Consider the following 23,405-nt stretch of genomic DNA (forward strand, 5'->3'; position numbering starts at 1 on the left):
CCACCATAGTTGTGATTTTAGTGAGTGAGACCTAACAAACGGAGCCGTTAAGCTTTCTGTGTGAAACTGTGCCAGCTAGGGCTGGAAGGACGGACAGCTCAGTGCTTAAGAGCGGGTACTGCTCTTCCAGAGGACTGGAGTTCAGCTCCCAGAACTCACATAAGATGGCTCACAGCTCCAGGGACATCGGATGCCTCTGGCCTCCCAGGCACCTATACTCACATGAGCATACCCTTTGGCCCCACAAATAAACGAATCTTTAAAAATAGGTCATCTGCTAAGTTTGATGCCACACACCTGTAATCCCAGTGTTTGGGAGGCAGAGGCAAGCAGATCTAGGACAGAATGGTTTGACGTACGGAGTTCCGGGTCAGCCATGGCTGCCTGGGGAGACCATGACTCACACAGAAAAAAAAAAATAGATCACATAAAAAAAAAACCTGTCACAAGACTAGAGCTGGTGTCTCTTCAGCAACCCTGGATAATAAGGGAAAGCTCTGCCGATGCCTCTGGAACCCTCAGAGGGAAGATTATTTCCAGAATTCTGCAGCTGTCAATCAAGGAGCCAGCAAAACGTAGTAAAACATTATTTGAACTCTTACCTTCATGTTTGTTGTTGTCTGTTTGCTTTAGAAAATAGCATAAGTGGGCTCCAGAGAATATGTCTAGAAGGCCCGAAAGCATCAGGAGGCCAGAAAAACCAAAGGTGCTCTCCGGGGGTAGAAGGAAAATGTATCAGTCATGGTCCACAGAGAAAGAAAGGAACCAATGGGAGATAATGAAAGACTGAGATGGCAGAAGATAAGTAGAGAGATGACAGACAGACAGATGGATGATGGAGGATAGACACACAAGGCTAGGAAGCAGACCAGTGACTGAGAGGTAGTAGACAGACAGACAGACAGACAGGTTTGAGGCAAGGAAGCAGCTAATGTGCTGTTCTGCCTCCCTCAGGCTGATTTTCAAGAGTGGAAACTCATGGCCAACGAGAAGTAATGGCGCAAGTCAGAGCTGTTCACAGATGCAGTATCCCCTGTGTCTTAGAGAAGCGTTTACTCTTTAAACAAAAGAGTAAGTCAACTTCCTTTATTTAGCATCAGCTGACTAGAGACTTTACACCCTTCGTGTCTGAACACCTGAGGACTCTCCATTAGCCAAGTTGACGATCAAAGGAGCCATCATATGAGAGAGAGAAAGAAAGGGAATGAGAAACTGGGTATAGTGATATTCCCTTATAAAGCCAGCATTGCAGAAACCGAAGCAGGAGGATTGTGAGTGTGAGGTCAGCCTGGATTACCTAGCAAGACTGTGTGAAGCAAACAAAGGAATGAATTTAAAAAGGAATCTAGAACTGCGTGGGGGATCCCATCATCACTAAGTTACAGTTTAATTGTTTTATTAATTTTACTACATTTATTTGTGTCTGTGTGTGCAAGCATGTGCATACGTGCACAATGCATGCTACAGTATACGTGTGAAGGTCAGTGAAGGTCATGTGAAGGTCACAGGGGTCAGTCCCCCCTTCCCACTTTGTGGGTCTTTAGGAATTAGAATCAGGTTGTCAGGCTTGGTAGCAAGCACTCTTACCGAGCCATCTCGCCAGCAGGTTGTGTTTGAGGCAGGGTCTTACGGAGCCCAGGCCATCTTCCAACTCACTGCACAGCCAAAACTGATTTTAAACTCTTGCTCCTCTTGCCTCCACTTCTGAAGTGCTGGGGTTACAGGTGTGTCCCTGTCCACTGTGGTCTGAATACAAACTAAATTGAAATGACAATACTCGAAAATGCATTTGAACTTGGCTTTGGAAACATTTTCCATTGAAGGGTTCAGTGGGTGGATCAGCAGGCCAGCGAGGAAAAGCGGGAGTTACAGATGCTCCCTGCTTGGCCCTAGATGGGCATTTGACGTAGCTAGGGTAACAAAATGCCACATATTGCCTTGGGATCTTAGCATCCACCTGTGGACAAATAACTGAGACTTGGCTTAATTAAAGGAAGGTGGGAAAAAGAATGCTATCAGCCTTGACGCCACTTAGGTAGGAAGCACTGGTACCCAGGCCAGGGGGCACTCTGCATCTTTGTCTCACAGTGGGGCCGGGTAAAAGGAGCCACACACAGTGGGTGGCGGGGAAAAGGTGCAGTGCATTTTGAAGACACGCAGGCCAGGAAGGAAGGAAGAACCATGACATGGCTATGCTAGGAGAGGCAGGAAGAGGATGTGGGGGCTGTGGAAGTCAGCTAAGTCCTCTGCCACAGGCGGAAATCAGTAAGTAAGGTCTGGAGTTAATAAACCAGAAATAGATGGAGAAGCTTATTATCTAGGGCCGAGCAACTGGCAACCCAGAGGAAAACAATAACAACTGCTGGCCATGGCTCGCCCCAGGGAAGCAAAATTTAAAGCGGGGAGTTGGGGGGGGCGGGGACTTGCGGGATGGGGAGGGGACAATGGGACGGGGTTGTACAGAATGATGGCTTTCTGTAATATTTAGTTTCTAATTAGTCAAATAAATGTCACCCCAATAAAATTTTAAACAAATGTGTTTTAAAAACTAAAAAGTACTAAACAAAACCCGAGTCACACAAGACACAAAGAAGATGAAATGAGTCATAAACACACATGGAAAGGTTATCTTATTAACAAAGGAGTCCACAGCAATCGGTTCCCTGCCACCTTGCTACGTCTGCTCTGCGGTGAGTCCCAAGGGTCCTGCTCGGAGACCAGTGGAGCAGGTCAGTCCGCAGGCGGTCAGGCATGACACAGCAGGTCTGGCCCTGGGAAGGGCACTAGCTAGCTTTCCAGGGATCCGGTGAGAGCAAAAGGGCCAGTTGTGCCTTTGACCACCATCCTACAGTGGGACTGATGTGTGAGGAACCCTGAATGAGGCGGATCATTTTACCAGGGACTCTGGCTCTATGTGAATACGGCCGCACGCTGCAGGTGAGCAAGGCTCTTGCTGGACTGCTTCCAGGCTTCACTTCCTCTTCGCAATTTCCCGGCAGCCCTGCTCTAACGTTAAACGAAATCTTTCCTCTTGGCAGAGGGTCTCCGAATGGCTGCTCCACACTTCTACATCCAAGTGATAACGAGAAATGGCCTCTTCTCCTCATCCGTCCAGGCTTCCCGCATCCTCCCTCCCCCATCCTATCTTCTTCCTCCCTCATTCCTTCTGGATTGGGGTTTTGCCTGGCCACCCCTTGCCTGTCTTCTGCCCCCTTCTAAATTTGCAATGTGCATGCATTTGTCCCTCGTGTACATGAATGAGCACGTCTGACGCTGCTGCTCTCCTTTCCCACATCTGCAGAATGCTCAGATCCATCTTCCTTCTGGCTTTGTTTCCTCATAATCTTCCGCGTAAAGACTTCTTGGGGAAGAGGAATGAATGCCTCTTCCCCCTGCCCCGACCGACCGTCTTTTCATAATAACAGAACTCTTCAGAAGTTGGGCGCTTTCTCTTTCCTTGCCCCATCTGAGCAAGTTTTCAGCAGTAAAGCCACTGTGGGGAGAACTGAGGCAGGCTGGCCAGAATCACAACATGACCACTCGAACGCTGAAAGTCAGACGACCTCAGCCAGCGGGGACTCACAGTGAGATGTTCTCTGCTTCACCGTCAGGGCAGCCCCACAGAACTGGCCCTCTCCCTCATGCTCTGGGGCCGTGATGGTCCAAAAACCCCACGCAAGGACAGAAAGAGTTCTGGATACACTTGACTCTTCCCAGATTTCCTCCCCTCCCCCAACTTAGCTCATAAATAATGCTCCTGTCATTAAGATTGTCCGTGAGATAGATGGTCCATTTCCCGGTGAGGATGCCAGCTTTCGCCGTCATCAGACAAATGGTTCCATGGTCTCAGAGAAGAAAGAATTAAAGAACGGACTCTGAGAGGAATTGTGGGACTTCCTTGGGGGCTGGGGAGAGAAAACAGCAGCACAAGCCAGCTAGAGATCCCACAGCTGTCTGGATAAGAGAGACGGCAAGAAGAGAAAAAGAAAGCTTTCTGAGCTGGAGGTCAATAAAGCTGGCAGCTACGTTAAGGCACGTCTGTGCATGCTATTGCGTGGTGAGAGAGCTTTCGGGGAGCGTGAGGATGCCCGGTGTGCCAGGAAGCCACGCAGGCAGGCAGGCAGGCACAGGATGTTGGCTAGTGTGAGGAGTAGGGAACAAAGAGGAGGAGAAACACTTTCTAAGCTAGAACTCAGAATTTGAAGTTTTCCAGCCAATTTGCATGCAACAGCAAGGGGAGAGGGAGGGGGGCACTTCTGGAGTGTGCAAGCCCATATCTTATTTAAGGGGTGAGTTAACGCATCCTGTTTTCTTGTCATGTACGCAGGTGCGTCATGTTTCTTTCCAAATGCTGGCCTTAAGCTGGCCATAGGTTGTAAAACAGGATTTGTTTCTCACCAAAGGTCTGGCCAAGGGAAGCACCTGCTGCCCACATCAAAAGGGTATTCTCGGGCCACTAACCAAGCCATTTGGAAAGGGGTTTTCTGATCATCCACTAGGCTATTCAGGCCAGAGGATGTTGATATTCCACTGTCCCCAAGAGGCCCCACTATGGGAGGCACCTGCTGCCTACATCAGGAAGGATGTTAATAACCATGGTCCACACTGTTTGTTCCAGAGGGAGCTGACGTAGATACTCATGTGCCCCAAGTGGTACTGGGAAACAGCTGCCTGCAAATGGCCGTTCTCGTGCTCTTCCCCGCTGCCTAGCATCCCTGCTGCACTTCCACTCTGGGATAAAACTTCTTCCCAGTTTCCTACGTTGTCTCTGAATTCTTTCTTTGGCAAGAGCCTAAACCGCTAGGCAGAGATCTTAATCTGAACACCCTATTCTGCGTGTTCTCTCCCCAGCTTTCAAAACAGGCCACAGCATCCCTGTAGAGGTGCATAACCTGGGAAGAGCTTCCTGTTACCCTACAGTATTATTCAGAAGCCAAGAACGTAGGACTGGGGGATGGTTCAGTCAGGCGAGTGCTTGCGGCATAGCCGGAGGACCTGAGTTCAGATCCCTGAACCCATGTAAGAAGTCAGGTGCTACAGTGCTTGATTTCAGTCCCAGCCCTGAAGAGATGAGGAAGGAAGCCCTGTGGGACTCAGTGGCCAACTAGTCCCACCGGATCAATAACCAACGAGTGCGGGTTGAGTGAGAAAATCTGCGGTGCGGGGAGGACTCCAAAAGTGGAGGAATAACTGAGAAAGGCACGCAGTGTCAACCTCTAGGCTCCACACACATGCACTCCTTCACACACACATGCATGCACACCTCCACACACACATGCATGCACTCCTTCACACACTCATGCATGCACACCTCCACACATATGCATGCATACCTACACACACATGCACTCCTTCACACACACATGCATGCACACCTCCATACACACATGCATGCACTCCTTCACACACTCATGCATGCACACCTCCACACATATGCATGCATACCTCCACACACATGCATGTGCACCTTCACACACACATGCATGTGCACCTTCACACACACATGCATGCACACCCACACACTCATGCATGCACTCCTTCACACACAAGCATGCACACACCAGCACATAGACACATAAATAAATGCCACGAAGACAGCAAGTGTACCAAGTCATGGCCCTAAAGAGGCCTCAGTCACCAGCCACAGAAACACACAGTTTCCTCTTTTTCTGTATCAGATTAAAACACAGGGCACTTCTATTCCCAAACATAAACAGGTGGAACTGAGAGAAGAATTCCAAGCACTTTGGATTGTCGCGTCCTACAGAGCAAACCAATAGTAAAATGCACAGACCTGTTAGGAGTTAAAATAGCTTGGCTGGCGCATAAATAAAACAAGTCATATCTATTTCAGAAACTAAGAGCCTATGCAACTACGATTTTAAAAGCTCAAACACAGCCCAGTAATTTCGTTACACATTCTGCATTTTGACAGTGTAAGTGGAATTAGGAAAAAAACCCCACAGCACTGGAGCGGGGGGGGGGGGGGGGGGGGGGGGGGGGGGGGGGGATCAAAGTCTTATAGCGTACTTACATTATCTGGTGTGAAATGGACATCAAATGTAATAAGCATATTGTTCACCCTGTTTTAAATATTGTATTTAATTTAGGATACATAGAACACTGCCAACAGTTTATAAAGTACTTATGCTCTGGATGTGAACTGTCCTCCTCAGCTTCATGTATCTAATGACTTCTCTCCAGCTAGCGGCACCGTTTCCAGAAGTTGCGAATCGTTGGGAGGCAGGGAAGTCTGGAGGAAGTGAGTCTCTGGGGACGGGGTTTTAAGATTTATAGCCCGCTCTCTCTGTTGAGATAAATAAATGCAGCCAAGCTCCTGCCATCTCAGTGCAAGCTGCTTCTGCCACCACGGCACTTTCCCCTCCATGATAAATGTACGCTCAGCACATGAACCAATGGAACTCTTTCTACTGGAAGCACTTCTCGTTTTTTTATTTTTGTTTGTCTTTTTTCAAGACAGGGTTTTTCTGTAGCTTTGGAGTCTTTCCTGGATTTGGCTCTTGTAGACCAGGCTGGCCCCGAACTCACGGAAATCCACCTGCCTCTGCCTCCTGAGTGTTGGGATTAAAGGCGTGCTCCACCACCGCCTGGCTAACTTCCTGCTGGGTGCTTGGTTGCAATGATAGGAAAGTAGCAAACACAGAATATTGGTACTGAGAAACAGAGCTGTTTCTATGATATACTCACCATGTTGGTCTCTGGGAGGAATGTGGAACAGTCAGAGGTGTTGTCTAAAGAAGTCCTCACACGCTGCATGCAGAACTGAACCGTCAAACAGTGGGAATGCGACAAACCAGACTGCCTACGGAAATGCGGATAGTAAGCGGGGAAGGCCTGAGGCTCCGGAGTGGACATTAACTAGCCATTTTGTTATCTCCCAGTCACATCTCGCTATTGTCCTGAATTCTAGTGAGGCTGAATCAACAGCGACGGACTAATTTGTTTAGCAGAGTAAATTTCCAGACAGCACAGCAAGCAGGCTATGGCGTGGTTATTCTTCACAGCCTTTAGCTGGTTTTACATATGGACTCCAAGTACAAAGTGGAGCAAGTGGAGCACAGAAAGATAAACATGTGGTTGGGGAGGTCAGGAGCAGGAGTAGCCTGAGCTGCAGAGAAAATGCTGCTCTCAAAGTGCCTGTGGCTGAAGCTAACCAACTCACCTGAGTCGCTGAGGCGCTGTGGGGCTTGGCAAACACCCTGATTGGTGAGGCCACTGTGAGAATGAGTGTGAGCTTTTTTCAGCCACAGATGGTTTTGAGGATCCAGTGAAAGCAATGGGCCTATCTGCCCCATGTTTTCTGGGAAAACACACATTGGTACTTACAGGAAGCATTGTATAACCCACATCATCCTTGGAGTCTAACCTTGTCCATAGACCGCCCAAGAGCTGATGGGGTGCATACCTGCCTGGTCCCTTGGTCCCCTGTGTCCAAAGCTGGGCTGTCTCCATTTAATAGCGATCCAGGTGGGGCTCCGTTCTCCGCTCTTTTGGAAACCCCATTACAATTGTATGTTCACAGTTGTCTTCAACCACGTTTTGCTGTCTCTAAGGTGCATACCCTTCACCTGCCTTCACACCGTCATGGTTTTATCAAACAGCACTCTGAAGAGGTGGAGCCCGTCAATCCAAGGGGAGGTTAAAGCTGTAAATTCAAGCTGCATGGGCCCTTCCTGTGGAAGAGGAAGTAAGGTTTATCTGTAAAACAGACCAGAAGAAGGCTCCAGATCCCTGGGAGCTGGACATGCAAGTGCTAACGAGCTTCCTGGCCTTCACTGGTGCTGGGACTAAACTTGGTTCCTTTGGAAGAGCAGTGAAACACCCTTAGCCACTGAGCCATCTCTCTAGCCATGGTCAGCCTCTAAAAGATAAAAGACCAGACTTAAGTTAGGACCATGCATTTGTCCTAGATAGTTTCTTCAACACCCTGAAGACCATGTGGATTGTTTGTATGTTTGCTTGTTTTTTTTTTTTTTTTTTTTTTTTTTGGCAGGGTCTTACTGTGTAGCTCTGGCTGTCCAGGAACTCACTCTGTAGTCCAGGCTGGCCTTGAACTCAGAGATCTGCCTGCCTCTGCCTCCCAAGTGCTGAATTAAAGGTGTGCGCCACACAGTGACTTCACGTGAAGATTTAAGTGTAGTTGAGGGAAGCACACAGGGAAGCAGCCCAGATTCCAGTGAGGGTTCAGGCCAGGGTTTCAGCTTTTCTTCTCACATCCTTTGTACCAGAGAAATTTCATGGTCCCCTAGGTAAGCAGATATATGAAATAAGGCCGACAAATCAAATAGTCATTGATAAAAGAAATTCATGTTAAAGCCATTCTTTACTGTGGTATTTTTACTGTTTATTAATGACAAAACAAATTTGCATACTAATGAGAAATTTGGTTATTTTTACATAAAAATTTAAATGTGGCAGAATATTTGATATTGTTGGATGTGGGATATCTCCAAAGGTTTTCAGAGTTGATCAATAGTTTGTTTTTATAATAGGAAAGTCTGAGAACCATTTTGTATAAGTACATAGTACAAGATGGAGAAATATATTTAAAGCATCTGGAAGTTGTATATCCCATCATAATATCAGGCCAAAATTTATTAAACAATTATTTCTATGGGACTTAGCATCTCAAACAGCAATTTTAAAATCAAACATTCTTATACAATACATCCCTACTTAGATTTAATGAAAGAATGAAAATATTTAATGTTTGTTCTCTGTAATTAAACCATTATGTTTCTATAAGAGCAGAAAACTGTAGAGTTAAAACAAGGCAATTAATAATACCATACAGTCGCTTTGAACACAAGCTTAGGTGTTGCGGGTAGTATTCGTGGGTAGCAGCATGGTGGCATATGCTATGTAAGGTGTGAATGTTTTGTGGTCTGAACCAAGGCTGCAGTGAAGTGAAGTCACGTGATGCCTTGATTCATTAAGCATTGGACTTTGAATTAATTTTTGGTCACTGCACATTTACAAACCCTTTACTGATGCCAATTTCTTGTAACCCGCACATTCGTTGTGTGACCACCTATATATATGGTCGATATCTACGATTTAAGAAGCCATGGTGGGGGCAGGAGATGACGCCACCTCAGCTGAGGTGGGAGAAGTAGATCTGAAAAGAAGTGGATGTACTGCTGAGGATGGGTGAAGGGTGGAGGCAGAGGGACTTTCAATGGTTTTGATGTGGGATTGTAAAGTACAGCATCTGCTCTATGTGCGATGGTACGGTCTGCGAGCCTGGAAAGGGGCCTGGAGATTTAAACACACACAGAGACAGAGACACGGGGACACGGGTCATCCTTGAAACAAGAATGCCCTCTTTATTGTGCTCAGGGGCAACTTATCTAGTGCTCTGGCCACGCCCCAGCTCTCGGGATCTTTCTGCTCCTGTCTCGTGCTCAGAGCAGCTGCAAACACAGGAAAACAATTTGTTTTGCCCGGAGCAGCTGCAAGCAAGTTGTTTGCAGGAAATTTAGGGTCTGGGGGTCCACAGCCCCCAACATGGGATGAGTCTCTTTGTCAACTGGTAAATGGCACTGACTTGTAGTGACCAGGAAAGGGAAGATCATGCGTGGGTGAGAGCGATGTGGGAGTTCAGCTGGACCCATGGTAAGGTTGAGATGACACAGGAGAGAAATGTGGATGTGGATCTCCAGGTTCCTGAAAGGTGAGGCTGGAGACTCACCCAGGGACCAGCAGTACATGGGAGGCATTTTGAGCCCTGGGATTGAAGATTGCAGGTCACATTGGAAGAGTAAGAGGATGGAGAGGAGAAGGGCAGGCAGGACAGAGCCGTGGGGACCCTATACTATTAAACAAAGCACTTCTCTATTAATTATTCCATTAAGAGGAGCACTGACATTTCACACATTAATTTTAATAGGAATATTTAATGATTGATGACACTAGTTTTGGCTTATGGGTAAAAATTTTGGTACTAATTATACTCATTTATCAAAGCATGAGGATGCATTCCTTTATGTATGTCAAACTATTTCCCATTGCAGAGTATGGATATAATAATAATAGTGTGCTATAAAGTAGTAATTAATGTTTGCATTAAGGGCAGCCTCAGACAGAAGGTCTGGGCTCGTGTTCTCAGGAAAAGTGGCCGGTGAGGTTCACCGGTCAATATTTATTGGTCACTTCCAGCACAGGACTGGGGTTTCTCAGTTTAAAAGACACTTTCATATTTTCTAAGGAATTTAATGAATACCATTTTCTAAGTCAAAGAAAATTCACCAACTTAAAACTAGGTATAACTGCCACGCTGTACGCACAACCTTAATATCTGAACTCGAAAGTGACTACAGGAAATTTTCAGAGAGAGAGAGAGAGACAGACAGAGAGAGACAGAGACAGAGAGAGACGGAAGCTGGAGTCTGGAATAAATATAGAACCCTTCCCCCACTTTGAAGACAGATTAATGTCATAATTCATTGATACTGGAGTCGTGCTGGTTTGAACTTTAAAGCACTTTACTGTCATACACGAATTAGCTTTAAAGAAATGCCTGAGTAATGTTACACTTAATGCTTACACTAAAGCAGAATTACACAGCCTATAAATGTTAAATCCACTTACGTTGTCTCCTTCCTCCAGGAAAGCAGGTCCTATGCTGATTTAAGCTTCTAACTCTATTTAGGCAAGAGCCAAGTCCAAGATGGGATAAGAGCATTGGTAGGGACAAGTTAATAGATCTTACTAGATACAAGTGGGTTATTTATATGTGATGACTGGTGACAGTAGAATGTGGTGTGTATTTAGGCAGTCACCCATGGCAAAGCAGCTGCCAGATCACCTAGTTACAAATCCTACACTTCCAGAAGCAGAATAGAAGACTTCCATGTCCTGGCCAGAGGAGGTCAGATTACACAACCAAAATAAATCCTTGCCTACAAAGGGAGAGGGAGAATTTGGGACGTAGAACTGCAGAGGGGTGAATGGCTTAAGGGATGGTGAAGGCGACACACACAGGCTGAGGACTGCAAATTCCGTGAGGGGAGAGATGAGCGGAGCCCGAGAGACTGTAGTTCTGGGGGTTTGGCTGGTAGACTCTGAAGCCAATGGTGGCAGTTGTGAGCAAAGGGTGTAGTGGAGTGTCTCTGCTCAGGATTGATCCAGGCATCCCCTAAATCACGTAACCAGGGAATGGTGGCCCACATCTGTAACCCCAGCATTCGGAAGGTGGAGACAGGAGGATCAGAAGTTCAAGGTCATCCTTAGCCACACAGTGAGTTTGTGGACAGTCTTCTGCAATATATAACTCACTGTTCTTTAAAAAAATTATTTTGGGAGTTGTTAATACTTAGTCTTCACTTTCAACTTAATGGGATTTAGAAGCACCGTGGCAACATGCCTGGGAAGGTTATCCTATTAGGTTAATTGGGAGACCCACCCTAAATGTGGACAGCAGCATCCCTGGGTTGGGGTCCTCAACTGAATAAAAATGAGAAAGTGAGCGGAGCACCAGAATTCATTGCTCTTCACTTTCCGCCTGCAGATGCAGGGTGTGTGACCAGCTGCCTCGGGCACCTGTCACCAGGCCTTACCCACTGTGGTGGACTATGACTTGGAGCTATGAGCCACAAGCCCTCTTTTCTCAAGCTGCTTTCAGCAGGTCTTTGACCACAGCAATGAGACTAAGTCAGGCATGGTCACAGTATGATGAAGACAAGCAATATAGCTACACAGGCATCCTCCCTATGAGGGTAATGATTGTCATTTGCTCAAATTTCCCCAGGACTGCTTTGTCAACCTCAACTCTATGGTGTGGGACAATTCTGTGTTCTGTCAAACAATTATGTTTTAAATAAATGCTGATTGGCCAGTAGCCAGGCAGGAAGAAGTATAGGCAGGACAACCAGACAGGAAGTAGAGGCGGGGTAATGAGAACAGGAGAATTCTGGGAAGGAGGAAGCCCATTCCTCCCTAGTCCTGCCCAGACATGGAAGAAGGAAGATGTGACCTACCCTGCTGAAAATGGTACTGAGCCATGTGGCTAACATAGATAAGAATAATGGGTTAATATAAGTTATAAGAGCTAATATGAAGCCTGAGCTAATGGGCCAATCAGTTTGTCATTAATATAGACTCTCTGTGTGGATTTTCTTTGGGGCTTACCGGCTGTGGGAACTGGGTAGGACAGAAACCCCAACAAGCAGGCCCTCACGTTACAGCTCTAGGCACTTGACCACATTCTTATCCTCTGATGCTTGGCTTCAGCTGTGGAAATGGATCAGCAGCAGGCCAAGTGCCCACCTCAGCAATGCACACAACACTTCCTGAGACTGTGTTGTTTGCTCAGTAGTGGGCGCCTTCTCCCTGCAGCAGCTTCTCTGACTTGCCTGCCTTCAGCTCAGCCTTCACCCATTCCTGTGGATGATGGAGGAGTTACTTTCACTGGTTAATAAAGAAACTGCCTTGGCCCATTTGATAGGCCAGCCCTTAGGTGGGTGGAGTAGACAGAACAGAATGCTGGGAGGAAGTGAGGCAATCACCATGCCTCTCCTCTCTGGGTCAGATGCAATGAAGCTCTGACCCAAGATGGACATAGGCTAGAATCTTCCTGGTAAGTCACCACCTTGTGGTGCTACACACATTAATAGAAATGGATTAATCAAGATGTGAGAGTTAGCCAGTAAGAGGCTAGAGCTAATGGGCCAAGCAGTGTTTAAATGAATACAATTTGTGTGTTGTTATTTAGGGGCATAAGTTAGCCAGGCGCCCGGAAGCCAGGTGGGAATGCAGCCCGCAGCTCCTTCAACATGTGGCTGGCTTGCCAGGGAGACAGCCCACAGCTGTGCTCACAGCACCTGTCCCAGCACAACCCTTCTTCTGTCTACTCATCTTCCAGCTGCCATTCTCTTCCCCATCTTTGTCTCCTCGTCACCAAAACCTTGAACTCAAATATACGGTTTCCACTCCTTCCAGCTCAGACTCCAAACCTTTACACGTTGGTTATGTACCACAGCTGCTCTGTCCCCAATGCTTGGTTAATTGTCAACCTCACAGGAGGTGGGCACATGAACATGTCTGTGGGGGATTGTGTTCACTGAGGTGGAAAGACATGCCCACTTGTAAGAGGAGACCAACAACCAGCTAAAAACAGTTGTGACTGCCTGGGAGTAACCCCTTTAGTAACTTCCCCTTGAGCCAATCGGGAGCCTGCCTTGGAACCCAGAGACTGATGGTGCCATGACATCAGATGACTGGCGCCAATGAAGGAGAGACAGCGCAGCGCTCCAGATGATCGCGTCTCCCGGGTCCTGAGAGGGCATATGAAGATCTCCCAATGCCTGCAATAACTGCCAAGTCTGCTCTGTCTCTCGCCTGACTCTGTGGTAGCAGGAGGCAAGGGACACCCACTGTGGGCGGCTTCATTCCCTGGCTGGGAGCCTGGATTATATGAATGGAGAAAGGGAGCTGAGCTGTATACAGCATTGCCTGCATGGCCTCTGTTCCTGGTTGTGGGTGCCATGTAACTGGTGGCTACAAGCTACTGCCTTGATTTTCTCGTGATGATGGATTCCCTGGACTGTGAGTTAAAATAAGACCTTTCTTCCATAGGTTATTTCATCTCTGTATTTTATCACAGTGATTGGAAAAGAAGCAAACAGACGCCCAAAACTCACAGGTCAGCAATGGCTTTGTAATTCCTGTTTATTCTCAGGCCTTGCCCTTCTGTCTTGTATTGGCCCTTCTGTAAACCAAACCCTGTTCACAGAAAACCTGCTTTCTGTGGTTCTTCTCTGTTCCTTTCTGGGGTCCTTCAGTGGAGCTGCATAATGGGTGCATGTCTGATCCTCAAGTGATCTCGTCAGTCTTGGGGCTAGACTCATCGGAGGTAAAAATTTCCCATCCTTTAGTCTAATGTACCCAAGATCATTAATGGCACGGCTCCTGTCTATCTACACTACACTTATTGGCCCCAAATGCACTTCTGTCTCCTACTTGCACTTGGCTATCGTTTGCCTTGTATCCATGCTTTCCCTCACCAATCTTTTGCCTGTATAATCTCTAGCTAGCATGCAGACATTGCAGCGGCGTCCCCAAGGACTAGAGTGCATTTTTAGGGGGTCAAACCAAACAATAAGCGCACCACAGGCACTTCTGATCTGACTCTTCTACCTAAGTGTTTCTCCAATTATCCAAATGTTCAGTCTTAAATGCCACTTCCTCTGTAAAACCTTTATCTATCTCCCTTCAGCAAAATTCAACCCGATTTCTTCTCTTGTTATCTTCTTATTTTGCATTAAGTTTATGTTTACACCAGGCGACTTTGGACAAAATAGCTGAGCTTGTCTATTTATATTTTAAAACATGATGTGTAGTTTTGATCTTAAACATCACCGTCGTATGACCTTTTCCGGGGGAGGTGTGCACACATGTCTCCTTGCCTCAGCGATGGAACCAGCGACAGGCAGAATGACTCCAGTCACATCAAGTTTGGGGAAGCAGTGAGTCCACTGTCCTTATTTACAGAACGCCATGGGAGGTTACTTAGAGGAGCATGGGTAACCAGTAAATAGCCACATTCCTGAAGCCTTACCCCATGGTGGATGACTCTCACAGCTGCGTAGATGGTGTCGCTTGACTTCAGTAGCCTTCCACACTCTATCCCTACTGAAGCAGCAACCAAGACCACGTACAACTTGGGCAGAATTACCTAAAGCTGGGATGGAGGGTCAGGAAAGAGTGGCTAAAATCTCAGGAGAAGGTCTGAGGACTCTTCACTCCCTAGGAGAGAACATCACAGACCTGACTTTAGGAGTTTCTTGCAGGCAGTCAGAGCTGTTCTGTTTAAGGTGGTAATGGCTGTTACGCTCAGAGGACAGCATTTCAGAACAGCCACTCGGTGGTCTATTGTGTCAAAGGCTTAGCTTGCAGAATTGTGCTATCAGGAGATGGGGAAGACTTTGAGAGGTGGGAATTAGCTGGAGGTCTTCGGGCCATTGGGCATGCTTTCAAAGGGAGAGTGGGCGACACCAATCCCACATCTCCCTTGCTGCTCAGCCACGAGGTGAGCGGTTAGTTCATTTTTGCCCCATGCTCCTGTAATGACACACTGCTCCCTCTCTGTCCCTGACAGAGGTCTGAAGGCAAGGAGTCTGCCTCATCAAGTCATGAATCACCTCCACACAGTGAGCTAAGAATAAACTGCTTCTCTTTACACAGCGGCCATCGTAATCATTTATTTCAGCAAGGGACAGCAAGAGCTGGGGTGGGGCAGTTATCCCCTATGTTGTTGTGAGGAAGAGAACTGAGGTCGGGATGCTCCTGGCCTGGTGCCCACGGCAGAGACCTGGGTATGTGTAACCTGCCAGCATCCTCCCGGTAGTCCATAGGCTCCTGTGGACAGGATCTGACTCTTACTCCATCAAAGGCAATGCAGCTGAATCAAAGGTCTTTCCCAGGCAGATTTAATCATTTACTGAGGAGTTCTAAGAGCTTTGCATATGTTCAGTTCATCTCTGGATGACCCAGTGAGGTGAGTGTTACCATCGCCACCTTACAGACGAGGGAGCACCCGCACGAAGGGCAGGACTTGGCTGGTGAGGCCAGGGCTGGAGCTCCAATTCTGTCACATGCCGGAGGTGGCAGGGCCATGGCTCTCACTGCTCCTCATTTCGGCTACCTAGTGTCAGAAACACTTCACATCCCCTTTGTCATTTTCTTGAGCTTCATCTGTTTTCCTGTTATCTAGACAAACAGTTGCTTTGATTTTTCTCATTCCTTTAACAAAATATTCCCAGACTTGCTCATTAACCTCCTATGGCAGATGAGAATGTTTTTTCATTAAGATTTTACTAGAATTTCATATCATTTCCTTTAAGCAAGAAAGGCCTTTTTTCACACCACAAGGTCTTCATCTAGTAGGTCTCAATGGTCGGGATGATCTTTGTGTTTTATCCAGCACATTTTCAAGGCACCAATGGTATAACACCAACTCACAACTGCCCAACAACCACCAAAGGAACTCGAGAACAGTGAAAGCGGCTTTCCACCAGGAAAGGGGAGAACTCTTGAGCTGAGTGTGTGGATGTGGTATGTGTGTGCATGCATCCATGTGAATGCCCAAGACTGATGGTTGGGATCATTTCTGATGGATCTTTTACCTTATTCTTTGAGGCAGCGTCTCTCAGCCAAACCTAGAGCTCACAGATATGACTAATGTCCATGTCAACTTGCTCAAGGGAGCCTGTCTCTGCCTTCTCAGGTGGGCTTGGGTGATAGGGGTGTAAACTCTGACCCTCACATCTGGCCTCTACCTGCTGGGCCCTCTCCCCAGTCCAGCTTAATAATAATAATAATAATAATAATAATAATAATAATAATAATAATAATAAAGAAACCAAAAATCTATCTTGTTACCCACTAATCCTGGTCACTGGCACAAGGAACAATACAGGCCGATGGAAAACACAGACTACAGAAGGTTCAAGAAAAGGCGGCTCCTCTGTGTGGGACATTTCTAGGGTATTCATAACGTTAGCTGAGTGATCTCTGGCTCAAGAGTGTGACTTAATCAACAAACCTGGAGAGGCCCACGGAAGCTAAGTGGCCCAGCAAGGACAGACAGGACACGGTCACAGTGTAGACCTCCTGGCCCAGGCTTTCTCTTCTTGGCACTAATGGTGTTAGAGGCAACGACAAGAAGCAGAAATTTGGGCCCGGTTATTGTTTATGGGGCTACGTTTTGTAGTTTTAGTAAAACTTTCTTCTAAAGTGGACTTTAAGTGGTGACGGGCAACAGATCCTAAAATTTTGGGGTTGTGTACCAAGTCCAGGAGAGAACGTGAGGTGAAACAGTGGCATTTATGTGGCAGGAAAACTTAACAACCTCAAACTGTTGCTTTTTCAAACACATTTTAAAAAATTCCCTCGGTGGGAGAGAGATCAACACCTTATCTCAATAAAACGGCACAAAGGCCATCATTTCTCCTGTGCAGTCTTGGTTCTCAGCCCACACTGGCTGTATTCTCCCACCGTCACCCTACACGGTGCCTTCAGTTCAGGAATCTACACTTCCGGTTAACTAAGGGCATCCATCAGGAACTGTGCTGCCGAAGTTCCTTACAATAAACAGCTTACGCATCTGTGGGCTGGTGAGATGGCCCAGTGGGTAATGGTGTTTGCTACCCAGCCCAGGGACCTGTTTGACCTTTGAAATTCCCATCATGGAGGAGGGACCAGCCCCACCAGCTACCTTCTGACCTGAATGGTCACACCATGGTACATACCCCTCCCTCAAAAACAAATGTTCAAGTTTACACATTTAGATTTTATTGTTTTTTCATACCCCCCCCCATACCAGTGTTATGGTCCCTTTGTCTTCTGATTTTAAATCACTCTGCTTTTTTTAGGAAGTCACGTTCCATGTCTTCACGATACTAATTGAGCTTTTTGTATCTGGCAGAGAGTACTCAAAAGATCACCTGGTCTTACTGATCCAAAATTTTAACATGCAAGGAAAAAAAATGACACACATTTTTAATCAAAGTAAGCAATAATGGCAGGTTTATTTAAAATTTTCCAGTAGAGAAAACCCGCTAGAGCCGGAATAAAAGGGTACTCAATGGGGAAGAGCAGAGGAGAATAGAAAAATTAGCGGAAGAAAACAAAACCAAACAGTACAAAAAAAAAAAAAAAAAGCGTCTGAAATGGATTCCAATGGGGACCTTCTTTAAACCTGTGCAGGGTAAAGAGCGCTACGAGGTTTGGCAAACAATTTATCTGGAAATTAAAGCCTATGTCTGTATCGTAAACTCCGTAAAAACTGCTCAGTTAGTTTAAGCTTTCCACGTCCTGGGTGCTGAAACACACAGCCTGCAGATCTGCAAATAAAAGGAATCATTCATTTGCCCTCTCAGTTCCAGGGATTAGCCAGCTGCTTAACTGCCTTGTGGAGCAGAGGAGATAGAAGGAAAGAAAAAAGTCAGATAAAACTCTAAAAAAAAAAAAAAAAAAAAAACTGGAACACAGCAAATTCAGACACCAGTTTGCTCACGAAAGGCGACGAACTGGACTCTATGGTGTAGTCTCTGTTTGCGGCTGTCATTTCCTCCCCCCACCCCGCCCCTCAAATGCTTTCTAGATCCGCTAGCCATGTGGACTATTCATAACCTCCAAACACTCTGTACACACGTTTAGCAAAGAGCACACACCCGACGACATCCTGGCAGCAGTAGCGAGCATACAGTTTTAGAAAGACTACTGTGTATGTCATAGATTAACCGTTACTTTAAAAACAAACACAACCCCATTCATGTCTAAACAAATAGTTTTCAAATATGACGAGAGCCCACGGGAAGATGATTCGGTGTAGGCTCGGGACCTGATGAAAAGCACACTTGGGAAAGGCTGACGTTCTGCCAGACACTCCAAATGAAAGGACTGCGTAGGAGCGTTGTTTTTCTTCTTCTTCTAATAGATAATTTGTCCCTGGCTTGGCCATCCCTTTTTTTAACTATAGACAAAAGTCCTGCTAAAAGTCAGCATTTCAGTTGATTACACAACAGGGTGTCACGATGTAAACCGAACAGGTTCTCGATGTCAACAGCACGTTACCCAGGTCTGTCACCTTCTCAAGCCAACAGTTGGTCACAGAGGTCAAGTATGATCAAGGCTCCTTGTCAGGTCTTCATCCCATCTGACGTATCCCATCCTTCAAGTACATGCACGGCTCAACAGTTTGCAAGACACAGAGCCCTCTAAGACACCGATGAAATAGGATTGTGGGGCGAACCCATCTGGGTAAGAACTTTATCCAGCCACTGGAGAGGGCCATGCAGGTGTATCTCAATCCAGCAGGGGGTGCTAGTAACATCCTGCCTGTGGTATTCAGCTCCCCAACCCTAGGAAAAGGAAAACACAGAGTCATTAACTCCCTTATCTGGGTGACTCAGCCTCCTAAGTAAAAAGATCACACAGTCAGTTCATGGAATTCTGCCTGGACTCGTGGCTGTGGCCTACAAGGAAAACAAACACACCACAAATGAATGGGTGATTTGGTGGCTAATTTTTGGCGATGGACACTGACCACTCAAAGTCTATCCAAAAACCCCAGACCACCCATTTTGTCTAGTGGGGTGGCACACATCTTTAATCCAGCATTTGGGAGGCAGAATCAGGCAGATCTCTGTGAGTTCCAGGCCAGAATGAGCCTTGTTTCAAATAAATAAATAAATAAATACCCACTAGTCTTGGGCAATCAAAAAATTTAAATATATTCAAGTTGTTTGAATAAAGATATTTTAAATATTCCCCACATTGTTATGTTAACTTTATTTACTTATACTTTTAAAAATGTTCTTGCTATGTAGCCCGGGGCCGGCCTGAACTCCCTATGTAGCCCAGGCTGGCCTCAAACTCAGAGCTTACCTGTCTGATTCCTGGGCACTGGAATTAAAGGCATGTGCTATCAAACCTGGCTTTATTTTTCCTAATATTTTAAAATTTGTGTATATATGTAGGTACTTGAGTATGGCTTTATGTATGAATGTGATACCTGTGGAGTCTAGAAAGGAGTTGGATCCCCTAGAGCTGAAGTTACAGGCTGCTGTAAACCACCTCACCCAGAACCCCTGTAAGAGTGCTCCACCCTTAACTGAGCAATCTCTTGCCCCTTTATCTGTCTGTCATGCCTGGAGAGGACACCGATCAACACCGGTTGTCCTATTCAATCACACTCCACTGTATCTCTTGCTGAGCCTAGGGCTTTTTCCAATCAGGCTAGACCTGACTCCTACACGGGATTCCACCCAGGACTGCACCCAGCTTTCGTTGTTGTTGCATGTATGTGTGTGCTTCCGGAGCTCAGAGAACCGCTCTGGGAAGCTGGGTTTTTCTTCTCCCCTTCATACATGTTATGTAGCAATTTCTTCAAGGATCCAACCTTCGGTCTTAGAGGGAAGCTCCATAAATGCCCAATGGTCTAAGGGGAAGTGAAACATTCCACCCTACTTAGGCAAACTCCTTAAAACTCAGGAAGCAAACAACTCAAAAGCCTGAGGAAGTCCCCGGAACTGACCAGATTCACGAGTTCCCTTCCTCCCCAAGCTGATATGAGCAGTAAGGACTGCTGAGACACTCAGACCAGCTGGGCTGCCTGGAAGACAGGCTAGGCAAACTGTCTAGAAGAGGCGCAGACCAGCTGAGTTGGGAAAAGACACACTTCAATCTGCTGAGCTGTCTGCATTTTACGTAGTGACTTAGCTGTCTTTGAGTCATTTCTATTTCTCGAAGTAACCCCAATAAAACTCAAAGGCTCACAAGCTAGACTTCAGAGGTACCCATACATACTTTGCTCTATTATTGGTCCCCTGTCTAGAGTGAGCAGATGTTTGTTCATGGACTTCAGAGGCATCCATCCATACTTTGGTCTGTATTGGTCCCCTGTCTGGAGTGAGCAGATGTTTGTTCATGGACTTCAGAGGTACCCATCCATACTTTGCTCTATCATTGGTCCCCTATCTGTGGTGAGCAGATGTTTGTTCATGGATTTCAGAGGTATCCATCCATACTTTGGTCTGTATTGGTCCCGTCTGGGGTGAGCAGATGTTTGTTCACATCTCCCGAAGAACAACGTCATACAGCATGTTTCCTGGAGACTGAATTCGGGTGGCCAAGCTGTGCAGTGAGTGCCTCTACCCACCAAGTCATCTCACCTTGGCAGTTTTTAATTTTTGAAATGGATGCTGGGGATCCAAACTCAGGTCCTCACAGATGCACGGGAAGCATTTCACTGACTCAACAATCTCCTTGGCCCCCATCTATTTTTCTTTCAGACAGAGTTTTACTCTACAGCCCAGCCTGAAATTCACTACATAGTCCCAGCTGGCTGCAAATCTGTGGCTCCTTGGGCCTCAGCCTCCAATGTGCTGGCATTACAGGTGTGGGCTTCCATGCTTGGTTCCCTTCTAACAACCATTTCTGTGACATTGGGAATGAAACCCAAAGCCTATCTCAAGCTAAGCAACACACATCACCACAGACATCCCCAGCCCTGTTAAAGCTATCATTAAATTCTCCCTTTACAAATATGGTAAAGGTGACGTCAGACAGACTGATGTTTCTTCCCCACTCTGGCAGATGAAATTCTACCTGTCAACAGCACAGACCTTCTTGATCTTCCAGTCTCAAGTGAAACCGACAGGAGAACAGTTGCACACCCCCAAAGTTCTTCCGAGACCTGGTCGCTGCCTTGAAGCAGCAGGTTCTGTCATTCATTTAGCCAAGAAGGTGCTTTGCGCCACAGCTTCAGAATGACTCGTTAGGACAGTAACGCTCCACAGATGTCACCATGGGAACCAGGTGAGAGGATGTACCATAATCCAGTAATCTTAGCACTAGTGGGAGGTGGAGGCAGGAGGGTGGAGACTTCAGGGTCAGTCTGGGCTGCACTGAGCTTGAGGCTAACTGGATTACACAGTGAGACCCTGTCTTACGTTGAAAAACAAACAGTGGTGTTGGTGTGAGTGATAAGAAACTCAAAGTTTTCCACTTGATTCTCGCTTGTAAAGAACAGTAGCTACCAGGGTCTCCTGACCTCTGCTATGCACCTTCTACAGCAGTTTTAAAGATTACGTCTGAATATGAGAACTGTGAAGATAAAACCGGGGCACATGAATTCCACCCATATATGTTTGTGCATGTAGGTCCCTGGGCTTGCAGAGTCAACGGCAACAGTTACCATACAGGTCTGCCTTGCAGACAGTGGGTTCTCTGAAGGCAGGTGCTTACCATCCAACCTCTGACATCCAGGATGGCCAACATGAGGCAGAAGCTCTACGTTCTCTTTGCCAAACTGATTGGGGTTTTTCAGATAGGGAGGAATTGGCTTTTAACATTCATAAAGTTTAATTTTTTATTAACACCCAAAGTCATCTCGAAAACAACATGAGGTGGCCTATTGACGTGAGTAAGATGCTGTGCGTCGTTTCTCCAGGAGACTGGGAGGCCAGCCAGAGCCAGGCTCCCTCATGGCAGTGTAGAGCTACAGAAAGTCTGTAAAGCTCTGCTGCCAACACACAATTTCCTGTTGTGTGACGATGGCTGTGTTACAGTTACCGAGCTTAAAAACATTTATTTATTATGCGTATGTGTATGCAGGTACCTATGGAGGACAGAAGGCGTCAGGATTTTGGAAATGGAGTTAGAGGCAAATACGAGCTGCCTGATGTGGGTGCTGGAAACAGGACTCTGGTCCTCTGTAAGAGCAGTAAATGCTCTTAACTGCTGAGCCATTTGTCCATCCTAAACCCCCAGCCATGTCCATCACAACTTGGACAGTCCTCCATGCTAACACATACTAAATTCTTTCAATGCTGTGCTATTATTAAACTCATTGAGAGCTGTTCACATGCATCTTGGAGCCAGAGACTTTAGATGCGTCTTTTTCCCACTTTGTATTGTCTTTTTGGAATAGTGGTAAAGTACTTGCTGAAAGAACAATGTCAACAGACTTTGAATCTGTAGCTTTGGGCTGAAGAGATGGTTTGTCAGTTAAGGGTACTTGCTGCTGTTCCAAATGACCTGAGTCCGGTTCCAGGAACCCACAAGTGCTCACAACTGTTGTCACTCCTTCTACAAGAGATGTGACACTCTTCTGGTCTCCATGGGTACGTAGACCCCCCCCACACACACACACAAGAGATGTGACACCCTCTTCTGGTCTCCATGGGTACGTAGACCCCCCCCACAAGAGATGTGACACCCTCTTCTGGTCTCCATGGGTATACACACACACACACACACACACACACACACACACACTGATAAAAGAATAAATCATTAAATACTTTATACTAAAGGTTGTTTTTAGCTATATAAAGTAACACCACCTGTTAGTTATATAATCAGTAGGAAATGGATGCAGGAGAGCTTACTGGAGCACAAGAGCCAAAGCGTCCTCAAAAATTCTATAATCAAAGCCCCATCAAGTGATCTCGAGAATAATTACCAAGGTCCCGATTCCACCCGGCCCTATTTTACAGATCAAGAGCAGGGCTGAGAAAGGCCCTGCACCTCAACCAGTTAAAACAACCGTTCAGGGGTTGCTCTTCCTTCCAAATAAAAAGCACTTTGGCAAGTTGCTGGCCTCATTCTGAAAACTGTCTGAGCCAAAAAGCTAAGTCAAAAATTAAATGGCGCTCGTGAATAATGAACAAGGAGAACTCTGTGGTCACGTCTGCGCACAACATAGAGGCCAACTTCTTTACGGGGTAAAGAAAGGCCTCCTTCAGTGCTCGGCCAGAAGGAGGGAAGGAACCTTTGATCTGGACGAGGATGAACAAAGCGAGGCTCTGGAATGACCCCCAGTGATGAGCACACCACCAAACAGGCCCAACAAGAAGTCCAGGAGCTTTTGAAGACAG

The 23,405-nt window shown here is 46.5% G+C and overlaps 2 protein-coding genes across 3 annotated transcripts in view; both read right to left on the reverse strand.

Annotated features, from left to right (window-relative positions):
- Nucleotides 1-23,405, reverse strand: part of Mmaa (metabolism of cobalamin associated A) — a 152,919-nt gene that overhangs the window by 69,686 nt on the left and 59,828 nt on the right. The gene's annotated exons all lie outside the window — the stretch shown is intronic.
- Nucleotides 17,531-23,405, reverse strand: part of Smad1 (SMAD family member 1) — a 63,062-nt gene continuing 57,187 nt past the window's right edge. For both annotated transcript variants that reach the window (XM_050161520.1, XM_050161521.1), the window contains exon 7: nt 17,531-18,884. In XM_050161520.1, the coding sequence (XP_050017477.1) occupies nt 18,741-18,884 (144 nt within the window). In that variant the 3' untranslated portion in view covers nt 17,531-18,740. The remainder of the gene's footprint in view (nt 18,885-23,405) is intronic.

The sequence above is a fragment of the Alexandromys fortis genome, unplaced genomic scaffold (assembly GCF_014885135.2).
Source record: "Alexandromys fortis isolate MF-2015 unplaced genomic scaffold, M_Fortis_MF-2015_v1.1 scaffold_127, whole genome shotgun sequence".
NCBI classification, from domain to species: domain Eukaryota; kingdom Metazoa; phylum Chordata; class Mammalia; order Rodentia; family Cricetidae; genus Alexandromys; species Alexandromys fortis.